Below are 16551 nucleotides of genomic sequence, written 5' to 3' on the forward strand. Positions count from 1 at the left end.
TCAAGTGTTTGCCATTAGAAATACCAATTTACCACCCCCCACACACACACCTTTTAAAATTACTTTAAACCAGTGCCCTCGTCAGGATAGGCACAGTGGTGGGCAAACCCCAACACTCAGACAGAAACACAATAAGCCCCTGCCTCTTCGTGATTCTTTTTATCTTTGCAGAAGCACATAGTGTTATGAATATAAGAACTGGTCGTGGGGTTGGGGATTTAGCTCAGTGGTAGAGCACTTGCCTAGGAAGCGCAAGGCCCTGGGTTCGGTCCCCAGCTCCGAAAAAAAAGAACCAAAAAAAAAAAAAAAAAAGAACTGGTCGCAAAACCCTTTTTATTGTCTGCCAGAAATGCATGTAAACACTGAAAAAAGGTTTGGAAGTGGAGGAAGAGTTGACTTTATTTCTTAACATAAGAAGTAGTTACATATGTATCTATTGTATTTATTAAGTTATACATGTATGTTTTATGTGTTTACATGTTATTCATAAAAGGGTAATCTGTGAAAAGACAAAAGAAAGGCTGAGCAAGGAAGCATAACATTTTTAAGTTAAAAAAGAGAAGTTAATACTCTAGTAAATATAATTAACAGACTGGAAGGAAGAAAGGGAAGAGACAGGTTATATATATAATTCCTGTGTGCTAATTGCCTCTGTGTGTGTGTGTGTGTGTGTGTGTGTGTGTGTGTGTGTGTGTGTGTGTGTGTGTGTGTGTGTGTTAGGGAGCTGAGGATCAAAATTAGGACCTTGTGCTTGCCAGGCAAAAGCTTACCCCTGAGCTAAATCCCCAATCCCAATATTTTCAGTAATCTCTGAATAATTGAAATGTTGTACTAGAATCTCATAGTTCCCTTTCTGGTTCCCTTTGACTAGGGGAGATCTCATAGCCAAGATGCTCTTTAATCACTGGTAGTCATCCGTTCAGCAGATCTCCAGCTAGCAGTGTTTTGGGGCTGAGGAAACAGGTACAAAGTTCAGTATGTGCCTTCAGATGGGGAAATGGAGAAGTATAAAGTCACTTGCACTGCAGAATGAAAATGCTGGAATACATGTGTACACACGGTGGTCTAACAAAACTGGAAGCACAAGCAGGTGTGAGAGAGCCTGTTGGTGTGAGCGGGCGTAATAAGGTACTGCATACAAATTAGGGTGATTTTTTAAAATTTTTTTTATTTTTAATTCTTTTTTAGGGTGATTTTTTTCTTTTTTTCTTTACTGAAGTTTTTTGTTTGTTTGTTTGTTTGTTTGTTTGTTTTTCGGAGCTGGAGACCGAACCCAGGGCCTTGCTAGGCAAGCGCTCTACCACCTGAGCTAAATCCCCAACCCTTAGGGTGGTTTTTAAATGTAAATAGATGCCATATTCTCTTGGGACATAAAAATCTGTAGTTTGGTGAGTAAGGCTGAGTGGTTAAGCAGGGCCCAGGTTTCAGCATGTGTATCATAGCTCACAACCTTCTGTAACTCCAGTCTCAGTGGATCTGATTCCCTTTGCTGGCCTCCTTGGACACCAGGCATACGTCCAATATATATAGTACACGCCATGGAGACAAACACGGACACACAAAATAAGAATAAATCTAGGGGCTGAGGATTTAGCTCAGTGGTAGAGCGCTTACCTAGGAAGCGCAAGGCCCTGGGTTCGGTCCCCAGCTCCGAAAAAAAGAACCAAAAAAAAAAAAAAAAAAAAAAGAATAAATCTAAAAGCACAAGACAGAAAAGCAGTTGGCTGTTCTGAAAAGCTGTTGGTTAGATTATTGGCTGCTCTTTGGACAGTGTGAGGAAAGAGTTGAGGGAATAGAGGAATTATGAGGCCACGGACCCACTGTGTGTTGTAGCATAACTTACATTGGATATGAGGTGTTGACAGGGAACACTGTTCTCACAAAACAGTTCCTAAGCAGTCGTTTTCCTCAGGAGTTTTGACTGTGGACAGCTGAAAACTTTGACAACATATGTATTCTAAGCGTTCTTCCCAGGAGACCATGATAATGTCTGTTAACTGATGAATCTGTTATGAATCTGTTATGCAGTCAGCATTCCTAGGTACCATGGACAACTCAGTATGGACATCTATGTACCTGGTGTTGTGTGCGTCTGTAGCAAAGCATGGCTTCTGCATTTGGTTTTTAGGAACCACTTGAGTGTACGTGGAACCCTACGCTTGTCCTAGAAACCACTGGTTCCTGAGAAAGGATCCAAGCGGCCTTGCCGCAAACGTTTGGTGGTTTTGCCATTGCAGGGTCAGCAATTTTATTTTGATGTTATTTGGGAGAAAGCAGTATTTTTGATTAGCAAGTAAAATTAATGTAGAAAACAAATACTGTGTTAACTAGTTGGTATAATAAGGCATCTGTGCCATGTTGCATTTCAACTCATTAAATTTCTCAACTTCTAATTACAGTAAGGTTACAGCTTTTAATAGAATCAACTAAGCTCGAGCTTAGCAGTGGCTTCAGAGAAATAAAATTGATAGCATTTTGTAGGGTAGACTTTAAAGTCCAGTTTTCTTAAAATAAACATTGAAATCACATGCTACTTAATTATTTTCTTCCTTCCTTCCTTCCTTCCTTCCTTTCTTTTTTTTTTTTTTTTTTGGCTCCTACAATTCAGGTTTATTTAGTACATACTCTTCACTAGGAACTTTTCATACATATGAGCACTGCCGTTCCTCATGACCTGATTATTTCATCTGAAGTATATTGCTTTCTTTGTTCTCAGTGTAACATAAACATTTATAGACATTGAGACTGGAGATTAAACCTAGGGCCTCATACATGCTAGGGAAAATTTGAACCACCGAGCAGTATCTGAAATGGTCTTTGTCTTTTAGTTGAGGCTGCTGTTGTTCCTTTTAAGACAGTTTCTCTGTGTAGCCCTGGCTGTCCTGGAACTTGCTGTGTAAACTAAGCTAACCTCACACTCAGAGATCTGCCTGCCTCTGCCACCACCACCCAGCCAGTTTTAAAAGTTTGTTTTATATGTGTGACTAGTTGGTTTTTCTGTACTCTGTATGTGTGCCACATGTATACCTGGTCCCTGTGGAAGTCATCAGATGTCGTCAGGTTCTGTGTAACTGGAATTACAAATAGGTGAACAGCTGTGTGGCTGCTGTGAACTGAAACTGGGTCTTTTGCAAGAATGAGTGCTCAAAACCACTGAGTCATCTCTCCAGCCCCAGGTTTAACTTAGTTTAAATATTTTTAGACTTACTTATTTTATTTAATGTATGAGGCCATGTTTCACCTACATGTGTATCTGTGTACCACATGTGTGCCTGGTTCCTGAAGAGGTCAGAAGAGGGCATTGGATCCCTGGAATTGAGCCACCATGTTGGTGCTGGGGATCAGACCTAGACCCTCTGCAAGGACAATAGGTGCTGAACCACCTCTCAAGCCAAAATTGATTTATTACGTGTATGTAGGTGCAGGTGCTGGGGAGCGCAAGTAGCCTTGGAGGTCAGAGATACTGGACTCTCCTGGAGCTAGAGGTACAAGGTGTTGTAAGCATTCATAGGTGCTGGGGATTGACCTCATGTCCTCTGAATTCTTAGCCCCTCCCCTCCCTCCGTCCCTTCTTCCCTTCTCTTCCTCCTCTTCTTCCTCCTCATCCTCCCTTCCCTCTTTCTTCCTCCCTCTCCCCCCCCCTCTTTCTTTCTTTCTTTCTTTCTTCCAAACAAGGTTTCTCTGTGTAGTTCTGGCTAGTTCTCTGTGTAGTTCTCTATCCAGGCTGGCCTCAAACTCAGAGATACCCTTGCTCTCCTTCCAAGTGCTGGGATTAAGGACGTGGGCCACCTCCACCCTTAATTTATGTGCATATGATCATGTGTGTGCATATGGGTAGAAGCCAGAAAACATTGACTGTCTTCCTCAATGCTCTTTGTCTTGTTTTTGATTGTTGGTTTGCCTCCCTGTTTGTTTTTCTTTTTTTCTTTTTTTTTTTTCCGGAGCTGGGGACCGAACCCAGGGCCTTGCACTTGCTAGGCATGCGCTCTACCACTGAGCTAAATCCCCAACCCCTCCCTGTTTGTTTTTAAAGGTGGAATCTTTCTCACTTGGAATTTAGATTCAGAGAGACTGGCTGCCCATCAAGTCCTAAGGATCCTCTGACTCTGCCTCCCCTGCACCAGGATGGCAGATGCACACTGCCGTGCCTGGCCTTTTTACATGGGTGCTGGAGACTGAATTTAACTGAGCCATCTTCCCCGGGTTAGTTTTAGTTTTTGAAACAAAGTATAGCTAAGGCTGGGGGCTTGTCCTCCTGCAGAGACCTCCTGAGTGCTGTGACTGGCTACAGTTTTTAGTGTTACCGTGGATAAGTTTATTCATGAAACAGTGTAAGATTCTTTTTCTAATTAGTTTAAACTTGTGGGTTTTTTTTTTCTTTTATCAGTCAGATTAAGGATCAAGAGGGAAACTGCCTTCAAATTCCATCTCTTAGCCAGTTGATAACTGGAGTCCGACCTTCCTTGAGGACTTTCTTATATCCATGTCTTTGTTAATATCCTCTTCAGAGAATGCTTGTGTTTCCCGTGGTTGGCTCTTCACTTCTGGTTAAACTCGGGTTAGCATTTATCAGGGAAGTTTTCTCTGTGCCCTTCACCCCATCTCCTCACATGAATGTCACCCTCAGCTTGTTTGTGCTGTCACAGCAACTTGCATGCACTTCTGCCGTGTGTCCTGGTGTGTCCTTTACTCTTCCACATGGGAGGGTGTGTATGTGTTGGTTCCAGGAAACCCTCCTCACTGGCTGCTTCTTCATTCAGTCCTCAGTCCCACTGACTTTGGCTGTCACCTATCACCCCTTAGTGAAAGAAAGTCTTAACTCTGTTACGTTTTCTGTTCTCCAGTTACTCTGTCTTACCAGTTCACCTTCTACATGCACCTCATAACTACCCCCTTCCCCTTCAGTCGCACGGTAGTCTTCAGTATCTGCCATCTAGACTACTAGGGTACTTTCAAATGGTCCCTTTCATTTTATCCTAGTTCATCATACATATAAAATCAGTTACTGGGGTTGGAGATTTAGCTCAGTGGTAGAGCGCTTGCCTAGCCCTGGGTTCGGTCCCCAGCTCTGAAAAAAAAAAAAAAGAAAGAAAGAAAGAAAAAAAAAAAAAACAGTTACTGTCCTAAAATGATAAATTTTCACTTCTCCTCTGAGATTACATACTATTGATGTTTCTTTCTTTTTTTTTTTTTCTTTTTCTTTTCTTCTTTCCTTCTAAGAAAGGATCTTAGGCAGCTTAGGCTGGCCTTAAATCTAATGTCCATGGGGGTAGCTGAATTTTAAAGTTAGAAGAGATTGGCTCTACACATGGCCTTCTTTGCATGTGTTGTCTCACGCCTGTGATCTCAACACTTGGTAGGCTGAGACAGAATTGCCACAAGTTCAGGCAAACATGGGTTAGTGAGACTCCTCTTTAATGGAAATGATTCTTAGAAGAGTAGAGGCCATAATATTTTAGATTAACTAAAACTATTTAATCACAATAATTGGAAGTTGTTAAATGTGAAAATCTGTAATTGGGGCTAGTGAGATAGCACAGCAGGTAAGGATGCTTGCCGTCACGCCTGAGTGTGACTCCTGGAACTTAAATGGTATTAAGACAGAACTAGACTCCCACAGGTGTCCATGTGTGTACTGTGGCATTCACGCATAGACAAGTTTTTTAATCTGCTATTAAAATGGAAGAATTAGAATTTTTAAATTATGCTCTGGAACCACCCAAAGTTAGTAAATTCTGTTGGTTATTGAAAACAAGCTCCTGATTCAAAGTTCAGAGCACTGGTGTAGAAAAATAATAATTGATTCAGTTTGCTTAGTAATGAAGGTTAAAAATAGATTTCAACAAAGCAGTTGGTGTCATCAGGATTTATTGAACAGCTCCTACAGATGCTCGGAAGCTTTTAGAAGAATTACAGCTATGACATAAACCTGCTCCCTTAAGACCTAAGATATTAGGGGTTGGGGATTTAGCTCAGTGGTAGAGCGCTTGCTAGGCAAGGCCCTGGGTTCAGTCCCCAGCTCCGAAAAAAAGAAAGAAAAAGGGCTGGAGAGATGGCTCAGTGGTTAAGAGCACCTGACTGCTCTTCCAGAGGTTATGAGTTCAATTCCCAGCAACCACATGGTGGCTCACAACCATCTGTAAAGAGATCTGATGCCCTCTTCTGGTGTATCTGAAGACAGCTACAGTGTACTTATATATATAATAAATAAATCTTAAAAAAAAAAAAAAGACCTAAGATATTATTGGCCACAGGACAATAGGTGCTGGTATAAAAAAATTGGGGAACATTTGAGTGTGAAATTCACACCAAATATTGAATTTGCCTAATTTGACCTTTTTTCCATTTTGTGGAGGCAGAATGGTCTCCTGGGAAAGCATACAGGAATTAGTTAGTAATTGGGAAGCCTGAATTCTGGCCCTACTGACTCTTGGGACCCATGTCCGCCGCGGTCTCCTCTTTGAGCATTAAGCCCCATGTGTAAGAGGAATGCTGGAGAGGCTCAGTGAGCTCAGATCTCCAAACGTACAAACTATATTTTATGAGATATCTTAGGATAAAAGATGGAATCTTGGCAGTCTGCTGGACTAAAAGAAATACCAAGCGTGGGGCTGGAGGATCTCTGTGCGAGCATGTGTTTAGCATTCACAAGACCCTGGGTTTAGTTCCTACCACCACCCCCAAAATGGCCACAGTATTCATACATACACACACACACACACACACACACACACACACACACACACACACACACACATATATATATATATATAGTCTGTTTAAAATATTTAGAAGTCCATTAATTAAGATGCTCATCTCATCTGTCCCATGGTGGTTTAGTATCGACTTCCACATTACTGACCCACCAGGCATAGAAGTAGGCTTCCCACACTGCTTAGATTCCAAAGTGCTACGTGGCCCCAAAGAAACTGTTCTTCAGGTCCTCAGTCATAGTAATGTCATCCCATTCAATTAGAGGTGGCAGAGGCTGGCCTGGCTCCAAAAGAAGACTGTCAATTCCTCTCCCTTTCTGTGTCCACGCTCTGCAGGATGCTTCCTCACGCCCACCTCTCTCCCCCTTGCTGTGACTTTGGCTTCCGCCAGATGTCACACCGCTGCTTGTCACCGCCCAGACTCTGTAGTCGCTGATTTTGTTGTTTCAGTGTGTTTGTCACAACTGTTCTCCTTAGCTGTAAAATTTATGGAATTTCAAGCACTTCTTAATCACTACAGTGTTTCGTTTTCATGATAGAGGAAACAGACAAGGAATTGTATTCACAAAAGTTGGAAGGAAGGAAATGTTCCATCTAATTTAAGTAAAGTTTCTATGTATGATACACACTCTCCACTCCCAAATGTACAAGAATCACAAGAGAATGGAGCTCCGTTCAGTAGTTCTCGGGAGTACAAAGATGCTTTTGCAGGAAGAAGTACATAAAAGATAATTTAACTTTAACTGTTATCCCTTTGGCAGCCATAAGAAAGTAGATAATTATATTCTCTGATAGCATCTTCTTGATCTTTGTATTATCTAGTCAGATCTTAAAAATGAGCAGGTGGGGTAGTTAGGTTTTATATTACTGCATATCAGGCATGGCACTGTGTGCTTCACATCTATTTAAGCCTCAGGAAATCTTAAAATGGTCTGGATCTCTTCACTTGGTAGATAAGCTTACTGAGCTTATCATGTACTTTTTAAGAGAATATATTTGTCTAACCCCCCACCTCAACACACACACTTGGAATAAGTTTGTTTGTTTGGTTTGTTTTGTGTTTTTGTTTTTTTGGAGACAGGGCTTTTCTGTGTAGCCTTGGCTGTCCTGGAACTCACTCTGTAGACCAGGCTGGCTTCAAACTCAAGAGAGCTGCCTGCCTCTGCCTCTACCTCCTGAGTGCTGGATCTACAGGCATGGAACATTACCTCCTGGCCCATAGGCAACATTTTTAGCTTAGTATTATGATGCATGTCCATAATCCCCACACACTGGAGAGATGAGACAATGTTCATAGCAAGTTCAAGACCAGCCTAATCCACTTGATGAGTTTCAGGCCAGCCAGGGCTCTATAACAAGACCCTGTTTCCACCTGCTTCCCAAAAAGTGAAAGGCAAAAGTTTTTGCAATATCTTATTCCAGAAACTAAAAGCTATTTTTAAGTCCCAGGATGATTTATTTGATTTTTTTTCCCTTTGTATATCATACACAGTTTAAAACCAAGCATGTTGGTGTTTATAAAGCACTAGTGGTGATTCTCAGGCTGTTAATAGGGAGTACCTTAACTAAATGTATGGGTTCATTTACAAGATGGGCAGTTGGATATTTGCATTGGTTAAAATATATATAACACTCAGTCTCAGCCTTTGCTATAGAACATGTCTAGTCACCTAATGCACAGGTCTCCACCACAGACCACTTCACTTTGTCTAAGGCTTTGACAGACTAGAGGTTACTTGGTAGAAGATGGGATTTTGGGTCCTGTCGTTGGTGTTTGCACATCTCAGTAGTAGGCAGAGTCTTCCATGTAATACTGTGCAAGGAAAAGTACATAGGCTGGAAAGTGATGCCTGATCCTTTGGATAGACACATGCAAGAGACGAGACAACAGTATGAAAATACTTAATATGTGTTCATGAGGTGTCCAAAGGTGGGTCTATATTTTTTCTTGAGACCTAGAGTAGACTGACCATAACACAGTAAGATAACACCGTGTCTAATATCACCGTCAACCTTAGGGCGTGAGTAAAGAATCCTATGAAGGAAAGGCTAGAAAACTTTTGTTTTGTTTTCAAAACCAGGTTTGTCGGTGTAACCCTGGCTGTCCTGGAACTCACTCTGTACACCAGGCTGGCCTTGAACTCACAGGTCATCTGCCTACCTCTGCCTCCCGAATGATGGCACTAGAGGTGTGTGCCACCACGGCCCCACTGAGATTAGGAAACTTCATTTACTACTTTACTTGCAATGTGCCAGGCACTTTTAGTAAACTCTCTCTGAATCCTTTTCTAAAGATACATCCTGGAAGGAATTTGCCTTGTGCCAGGAGTGCTTGGGCTTCCTAATTACTTTGACTTTTAATTTCATAGATTAGTAATATCCATCACTTACCCAGCCTTATAAAGCCTCTGTTTTCGATATTTGCCATGAGTTTTCTCTGACCCTTTACTGCAGCCCCTTTGTACTAGGCATTATTTTAGTTGAGATTCTAGAAGTCAGACTTTTTCTAAAGTAACACATAATACTAGTAGAACCATAATTCCAATTCATGTCCAGCTCTTTGCTACATTGCCTGTTTCTTCCTGAGTTGTTTTTTTATCCTTAGCAACTCATGTCTAGAGAGAGGTTGGGAAGAGAAGTAACAAATCTTACTTATGGAGATGTAGGCATTTGACTTAAACTTGAAACACTTCTCAGAAATGGGGCCTTTGGGGCTGGAGAGAAGGCTTAGTAGTTAGGAGCACTGTTTTTGGCAGAGGACCTGGTTCAGCCTTCAGCACCCACGTGGCAGCTCACAACTGTCTGTAGCTCCACTTCCAGTGGGTTGAATACTCTTTCCGACCACTGAGGGCTCTTGTACACATGTGGTGCACACACATACATTCAGACATGCACACATCCTTGCTTTTTTTTTTTTTTTTTTTTTTTTTTGAGCTGGGGACCGAACCCAGGGCCTTGCGCTTGCTAGGCAAATGCTCTACCACTGAGCTGAATCCCCAACCCCTACATCCTTGCTTTGGTTCAGTTGTTTTCTTAATGTTTGCTTTAATATTAAGTACTAACCGCACGTATGTTAAAGCGTGCAGTGTTGTCTCTGGTGTATTAGTTCTCATTTAACAAATGTTTATTAGCTACAGGCTGTATACTTGTATGCCATTGAACAAGACAGAAGTACTGTTTATAATATATGAAATATTTGTGGATAGGTAAATTGTATACTGTTTCCCCGATCACACCACAAGAAGTCACAGCTGTGTAAGTTGTTGAGTAGAACAGAGCTGTAGGAACTTAGAACTGTTAGTGGTTCTGTTGTGTAGAACCACTCAGAATAGCACACAAATGAATTACTTAGAATGGATCTAATTTCAGGGAAAGTGACAACATACAAAAGTTTGTTTGAAACTTAAAGAAAAACTAACAAACTAGTGTAAGTCAGAAGTCTTTGATGGAGCATTGTCAGAATTTCTGAAACTGCAAGTTGTTACACAGATGTATTGACTTAATTAGGTCTAGATAACACCACTTATTTATGCTTCAACATCTCACACATGCAGAAGTCGGTAACTCGAAGTCACACAATATTTGTGAGTTATCTTCTATACCACAAGTTATAGTTTCTGACTACAACTTCACTCAGTGTATATGAGATGCTTAAGCATAAATAAATTATATTATGTAGATCAAGTGAGAAACAGTTGTTTCTGAACTTGTGTTTAAATGGGGTTCTTGTAAAATCTTCTGGTGATGTCTCTTAAGTAATGTGATTGTTCTGAAACATGATTTAATCTCGTACTGTGGGCAACAGCCTTATTCGATAGAGTATTTCTGGACTCTGCTGCTTGCGGCCTCTTTGAGTGCCTATGTGGACTCCCAATATACCATACAACTTGCTAAAACTGTTTGGTTAATTGTCCCAAGGGTATTCTAGCTACACGGTGTTGGGAAGAGTGAGTTATACACTTAGAGCATATATTAAACTTATTCTGTGATAGGTAAGAAGTTTATCATACCAGGTGGCAAAGGCAGGTAGGTCTTTGTGAGTTCAAGGCCATCCTGGTCTATAAGAGTGTGTTTGTTCCAGGACATCCAAAGCTACACAGAGAAACCGTGTCTCAAAAACCAAAGAAAAAAAACGAAAAAAAAGAAACAAACTCTCATGAATTCTCTTGGGGAGGAATGCTAATCGAAGACACTTGGCTTCTTATCCCCTATCCCCAATTCCTCTCCTAATTTTAACTGTAAGAACATCACAATATTCTATGTCTGTCAGACTTTGTAGTGCTCTTTTCACACTTTATGTATTTTTTTTTTATCTTTAGCTAATTTAAGCAGATCTCTGTTGTCATTCAAGGTATGAGTTATCAGAAGGTTGGGTGTAGCTGACATCCTAGAGGTGTAGGTAATATCCCCGCCACAAGCACAGTTCCAGAGCATGGCTGAGTACAGCTCACTTAACTGGAAATGTGATTGGTGGGCCAGCAGTTACGGTCCCAGAAGTCCCGACTATTAATGACTAAATCTTACTTTTGTGAGCTGTGTACTATTTTATCCCATGGATAGGCACCTGTTTGGAAGTTGGAGCTCATGTAATTTTCCAGGGACACTAGCAACTCTTCCTACCTAGTAACACGGCTGGGCTAGTAGGACTCCAGCAGGTATATTCGCGTGCTCTACTCTGAGTCTCTTCAACTGCCAAGTGCCCACATTGATTGGTGTGCAGAGAAGATGGCCTGTCCCTTTTGGACCCATTGCTTGTTTCAGTTTCATGTTCCATGATATTTCATCTTATTGAACACAGGCATTAAGTATAGGGATGGGCATAAACCACAGGCAAGGCTTCCCTGATGCTGCTGAAGCAGACACAAAAATAAACAAAAAGAAAGCCCACAAACTGGGATTCCCACCACTACTCCCTGCACACAGACAGGATTAATATGACAGATGCTCAGCTGACACAGAAAGGTAATTAATCCTTTAGAAATGAAAGCAAGGCACACTTAGTCGAGGTTCACTGGAGTAATTCATGGTTTTGCACTTAGAGGTATGAAGAACAGATATTCAATGCAAGTTACAACCATTTTTTAATTTGTTTCATTGATGAAAAGTAGATTTTATTCATCTTAAAGGTGTCTTGTTATATTAGAAAGGGATGGATGGCTCAGTAGGAAAAGGTGCTTGCCTCCAAGCCTGGTAACCTGAATTTAGTCCCAAAACCCACATGGTGGAGGGAGAAAGCCAACTCCACAGAGTTGTCCTCCAACCTCCTCAGACACACAAATACAGTGAGTACATGGAGGTTTCCAAAAGAAAAGAAAAATGTTGTACATGCACACATGTATGCGATAAATAAATGCAGTTTAAAAACAAAAATGCTATACCTTCTCTGCGCCTGCGTTTTGTCATCATGGACCTTGTTGAGAAGTCTAGTGACCCCAACTTAAATATTGAGACCTGCGTGCGTCTATCCTTTCCACCCACTCCCTTCTCCTTGTTATAGAACATACAGTTTACTGTTTGATACATTGTTTGCTGACCAAGTCTTTTGGTGATGAGGTATTTGGGGCTTTTTTTGCTTTTGAGATATGCCTCACTGTGCTGCCCTGGCTGGCTCCAGTCCTAAAGTCCTGGGCTCATTAGCATGCTTATTTTGAATGACACGATTGGACTCCGTCTCTGGCCTGACACATAATTGTATTTGTTTGTCTCTTTGTTGTTGTTGTTGTTGTTGTTGTTGTTGTTGTTGTTGTTTGAAATAGGATCTCAATCTGTAGCCTTAACTGACCTGGAACTTACAGAGATCTGCCTGCCTTTGTCTCCCAAGTGCTGGGATTTAAGTGTGGGCCATTATTCCAGGCTCTTGGTTTTAATCAATGAAGTGACCCAAAAGCATCTAAGCCTTTGAAGTGATTTATATCAAGCTCTTAACACCCCTTCGTGTGTGTGTGTGTGTGTGTGTGTGTGTGTGTGTGTGTGTGTGTGTGTGTGTGTGTGTGTAGTGTGAGTGTTAGAAGATAACTTCTAGGGATCAAACTCAGATCATCAGGCCTCTTACTTGCTGAGCCATCTCAACTGCCCATAATAGGTTCTTTTCCATAGGCTTTAAATAGAAATAAAAAGCTTTTTGCTTTACCTCTGACCTTACTAGAAGGCCTCCGGGTAGGTGTTTATTTTTTTTTTTATTTTATTTATTTATTATATATATGAGTACACTGTAGCTGTCTTCAGACACACCAGAGGGCATCAGATCCCATTACAGATGGTTGTGAGCCACCATGTGGTTGCTGGAATTTGAACTCAGGACCTCGGGAAGAGCAGTCGGTGCTCTTAACCACTGAGTCATCTCTCCAGCCCCTAGGTGTTTATTTTTATTGCCACTGTGATAGTCAGTTTCTGCTAAGTTTACTGGTCAAGAGCCAGAATACTCCTGTTTGCATCATTGTGTTCTACTCTCACCCACAATTTGCTATGTCTTTCCTTTGCAGACCCCTTATCATGTGAACCTCCTCCTGGCTGGCTATGACGAGCATGAGGGGCCAGCACTTTACTACATGGACTACCTAGCAGCCTTGGCCAAGGCTCCTTTTGCAGCTCATGGCTACGGTGCCTTCCTGACCCTCAGCATCCTTGACCGATACTACACACCAAGTAAGTACTAGCACTATAGGGAGGGAGCAGTACACAGCCCTGCCCTTAGCTTTTCTCGGTCTTGTCGAACCTTAGAGTTGGCTGGCTATGCCCTAGATAGAGGACAGCCCCTCTCTGGAACCTGTTCTCTGTTTTGTGGATCAGTGCAGTCTTCACAAACCTTATTGATAAAAGTCTTCCTGGCAACCAAAATATGGTAGTACTGTGTCCGGTGCTGGAGTAGAAGTCAGCATAAGTGAGAGGCTTCTGTCTGCTTGTCTGGTTCTCTAGCTTCGCTCACATTCGTCCTCCCTAGGTGATGTTGACATCTCAGCTGTAACAAGTGAGCTGAGCAGTTGCTATGTCTGTATTGAACTTGTGAGGACTTCTTTGTTTAAACATCAGAGCTTTTGAAGACTACTCCCTCCTGCATATAAAATTGTTCTTCTTCCCTTGTACCTAAACTGACAGGCTCGACAAACCCTGGGATAGGCAGTGTTTTTCTGTTGAGTTCCGTCTTCTGACCCTGAGCTTATGCTCCTCTGTAGCCACTGTGGTCAGGCAGGACTTGAATCCAGCTGTCATGGGCTAATATTGCAGCTCAGTTAACCACTCTCTCCTTACGCTCACATCTCCTTGTCAGCATCATGACAATTGGCATAGTCTTTTCTTTTTGGTGCTGCCCTCAAACTCAACCTCAGCCATGCTAGAGCTCCAAGCCACATCCTGAAAAGAAGTAGCCTGGCCTCCTGGTGACTGTCTTCTGACTATAATCTGTCAGTTATACAGCTGATTCCCCCACCAAAATAACCAGCAGCCACCCTTGAAGCCTAATGCATAATATGTCATCCCAGTTTGCCATGCCTACCAACAATCCCTTTGGGTCCCGTCTAGAAGTCTCAGTCCATCCTCTTAATTGTCTTCCCATTGTTAAGCTGAGGCCCAGCTGGGAGAGTGAGGGTGGAACACCGGCCTTGTCCTCCCTCTCCTGACTTGCAGCTGGCAAAAGCAGATGGAATTGATTTAAGCCCTGGACTAAAGGACTAGTGAGGGTGAGCCATGAAAAAAAGAGGCTGGCTGCTGGACTTTAGAGGCAGGTCCAGGCCAGGAGACAGAATTCCGTCATGCTTACCCTCCTCTGTAGCAAATCAATTTGTAATGGCTTTCGGCCAAGGGAGCACTGGGTCTGGGGCGCCCTCCTCTGCATGTGGAGTGAGTCAGTTGCAGGCTAGAAGGCTGGATATGTTTTGTCTTTTCCAATTGTGTGGCATGCCGACCTGAGGAAGTTGAAACAAGCTGTTGAGTGCTGGACACAGACAGCTTTCAGCACTCAGCCTCTGTGTTCTCTTCCAGCTATCTCACGTGAGAGGGCAGTGGAGCTTCTTAGGAAGTGTCTGGAGGAGGTGAGTGTTCCCAGGGGATCCTAAAGGAATGGCTTCTCTCAGTCTAAAGTACCCTTCCTGGTCTTGGTTGCTTTTTTTCTGTTCCTTGCCAGAAGGTAATAATAAATACCCTCTGACCAAATGTAAAGTTGTTACCAGTAATGGAGGTTGATGTGGGCTTATTCTCTCCCTTATGGGTCAGTTTTACAAGTTACAATTTAATTACAATTAAATTAAGTTAATTACACTTCCTTTCTGGATCATCCAGACTAGTGATTCTCAAAATTCACTGTGTGTGAGAATTATCTTGGGGGAACTTTCCTTTTCCCTGGTAGTACCCAGCACCCAATTCTGAATCTTCTGTAGGTAGGTAGAGACTGAGTCTCCTGCTTTAATTGACAACCAAGTAACTTGGGTGAACATGGTCAGAGTACTGGCTGCTGGGTCCCGTTTCCTCACAGTCCCTTATCTTGTCCTGCTAATGCAGGGAATTGGCTATATAAACTGTTGAGACCTCAGTTCCCTGCTAGCCTACTACTTGAAGACTTTCTAAAGAGACGAGTGTGTTCTTGTAGACTGATTGGTAGCAGGCTGTGGGGATAGATATTGGATTGTCTTGGGCAGCAGCTGACTGGCCAGAGGCAGGCTCACAGCTGCGTTTCACAGGTCTTGGTCACTAGCTTCAGTCAGCCTCCAGCTGCTGTCTAGACATTTCCATGACATGGAACTAGCTGCTGTAGTAGAATATGGATTCAGTTTCACAGAAAGAGAGGTTTTACGCTTGACATTTTCTCTCAGAGCAGAACCTGCCCCGTAGTTCCTGTTCAGTAAATGTTTGCTGACTGATTTCTCTCCTGTCCCTGCAGCTCCAGAAGCGCTTCATCTTGAATCTGCCCACCTTCAGCGTTCGGGTCATTGACAAAGATGGCATCCACAATCTGGAGAACATTACCTTCACTAAGCGGAGTTCCTAACATCATGTTCTTCCCTCCCACTTACCAGGGACCTTTTTTTGATGGGTTCCTTTTATTTTTTTCTACTCTTTTGACGTTCACTCTCAATAGATGGTTAATTCAAAATAAAGCTGAACACAGCTAAATTGAGCTTTCTGGTTTGGCCTCAGTTTACCAACATCGCACTACAGAGGAACTGGAAGGATGGCTATGGTCCTGCCAGGATGCTCCTTCCTGTCTGCCTATGTTAATGATCTAAGTGGCTTTGCCAGCTCACAATTCTGTCCACAGTCCAGCTTCTTTCCCTCTAGCTCTTTCAGTCTCTTGCTTGTTTTCTAGAGCAGTGGGTCTTTTTGCCTTTAAGTTTAAATCTTTTTTGTTGGCCAGACATGATGGCACGTGCCTTTAACCCCAGCACTTAGAAGTAAGAGGTAGATGGATCTCTGTGTGAGAGACCAGCCCGGTCTACATAGTGAGTTCCAGGACAACCAGGATCATGTAGAGGGATCCTGTCTCAAAACAAGAAAGAAAGAAAAAAAAAAAACTGCATTATGTTGAAATATGTGTGTGCACTGTGGGGGCCGTAGGACAGCCTTGGGTGTTATTCTCAGAAACACTGACGCCTCACACCAACAGTCCAGTTTGGTTTTATTAAAAACAGGTATTCTCGGGCTGAGACTCAGGTACTATGCTTATAGGCCAGCATTTTACCAACTGAACTACGTCCTCACCCTTAAATCTTGTGCAGTTGATTCATTAATGTACTTAGTAGATGTCAGCAGTGCAAAAATAGCAAGAAAATAGTCCTCCTATTTTACTCTGATCAGTTTCTCAGAGGACAGTTCAGCTACTAATGTCTTACATGTTTGAGATTGCATC

At 42.3% G+C, this 16551-nt stretch overlaps 1 protein-coding gene across 1 annotated transcript in view; it reads left to right on the plus strand.

The window, feature by feature from the left end:
- Positions 1-15821, plus strand: part of Psmb2 (proteasome 20S subunit beta 2) — a 32143-nt gene extending 16322 nt beyond the window's left edge. Inside the window, 3 exon segments of the mRNA NM_017284.1 lie at positions 13196-13358; positions 14691-14740; positions 15586-15821. Of these exon segments, the coding sequence (NP_058980.1) occupies positions 13196-13358; positions 14691-14740; positions 15586-15693 (321 nt within the window). The 3' untranslated portion in view covers positions 15694-15821.
- The last annotated feature ends 730 nt before the right edge of the window (positions 15822-16551 follow it).

The sequence above is a fragment of the Rattus norvegicus genome, chromosome 5 (genome assembly GCF_036323735.1).
Source record: "Rattus norvegicus strain BN/NHsdMcwi chromosome 5, GRCr8, whole genome shotgun sequence".
NCBI classification, from domain to species: Eukaryota; Metazoa; Chordata; class Mammalia; order Rodentia; family Muridae; genus Rattus; species Rattus norvegicus.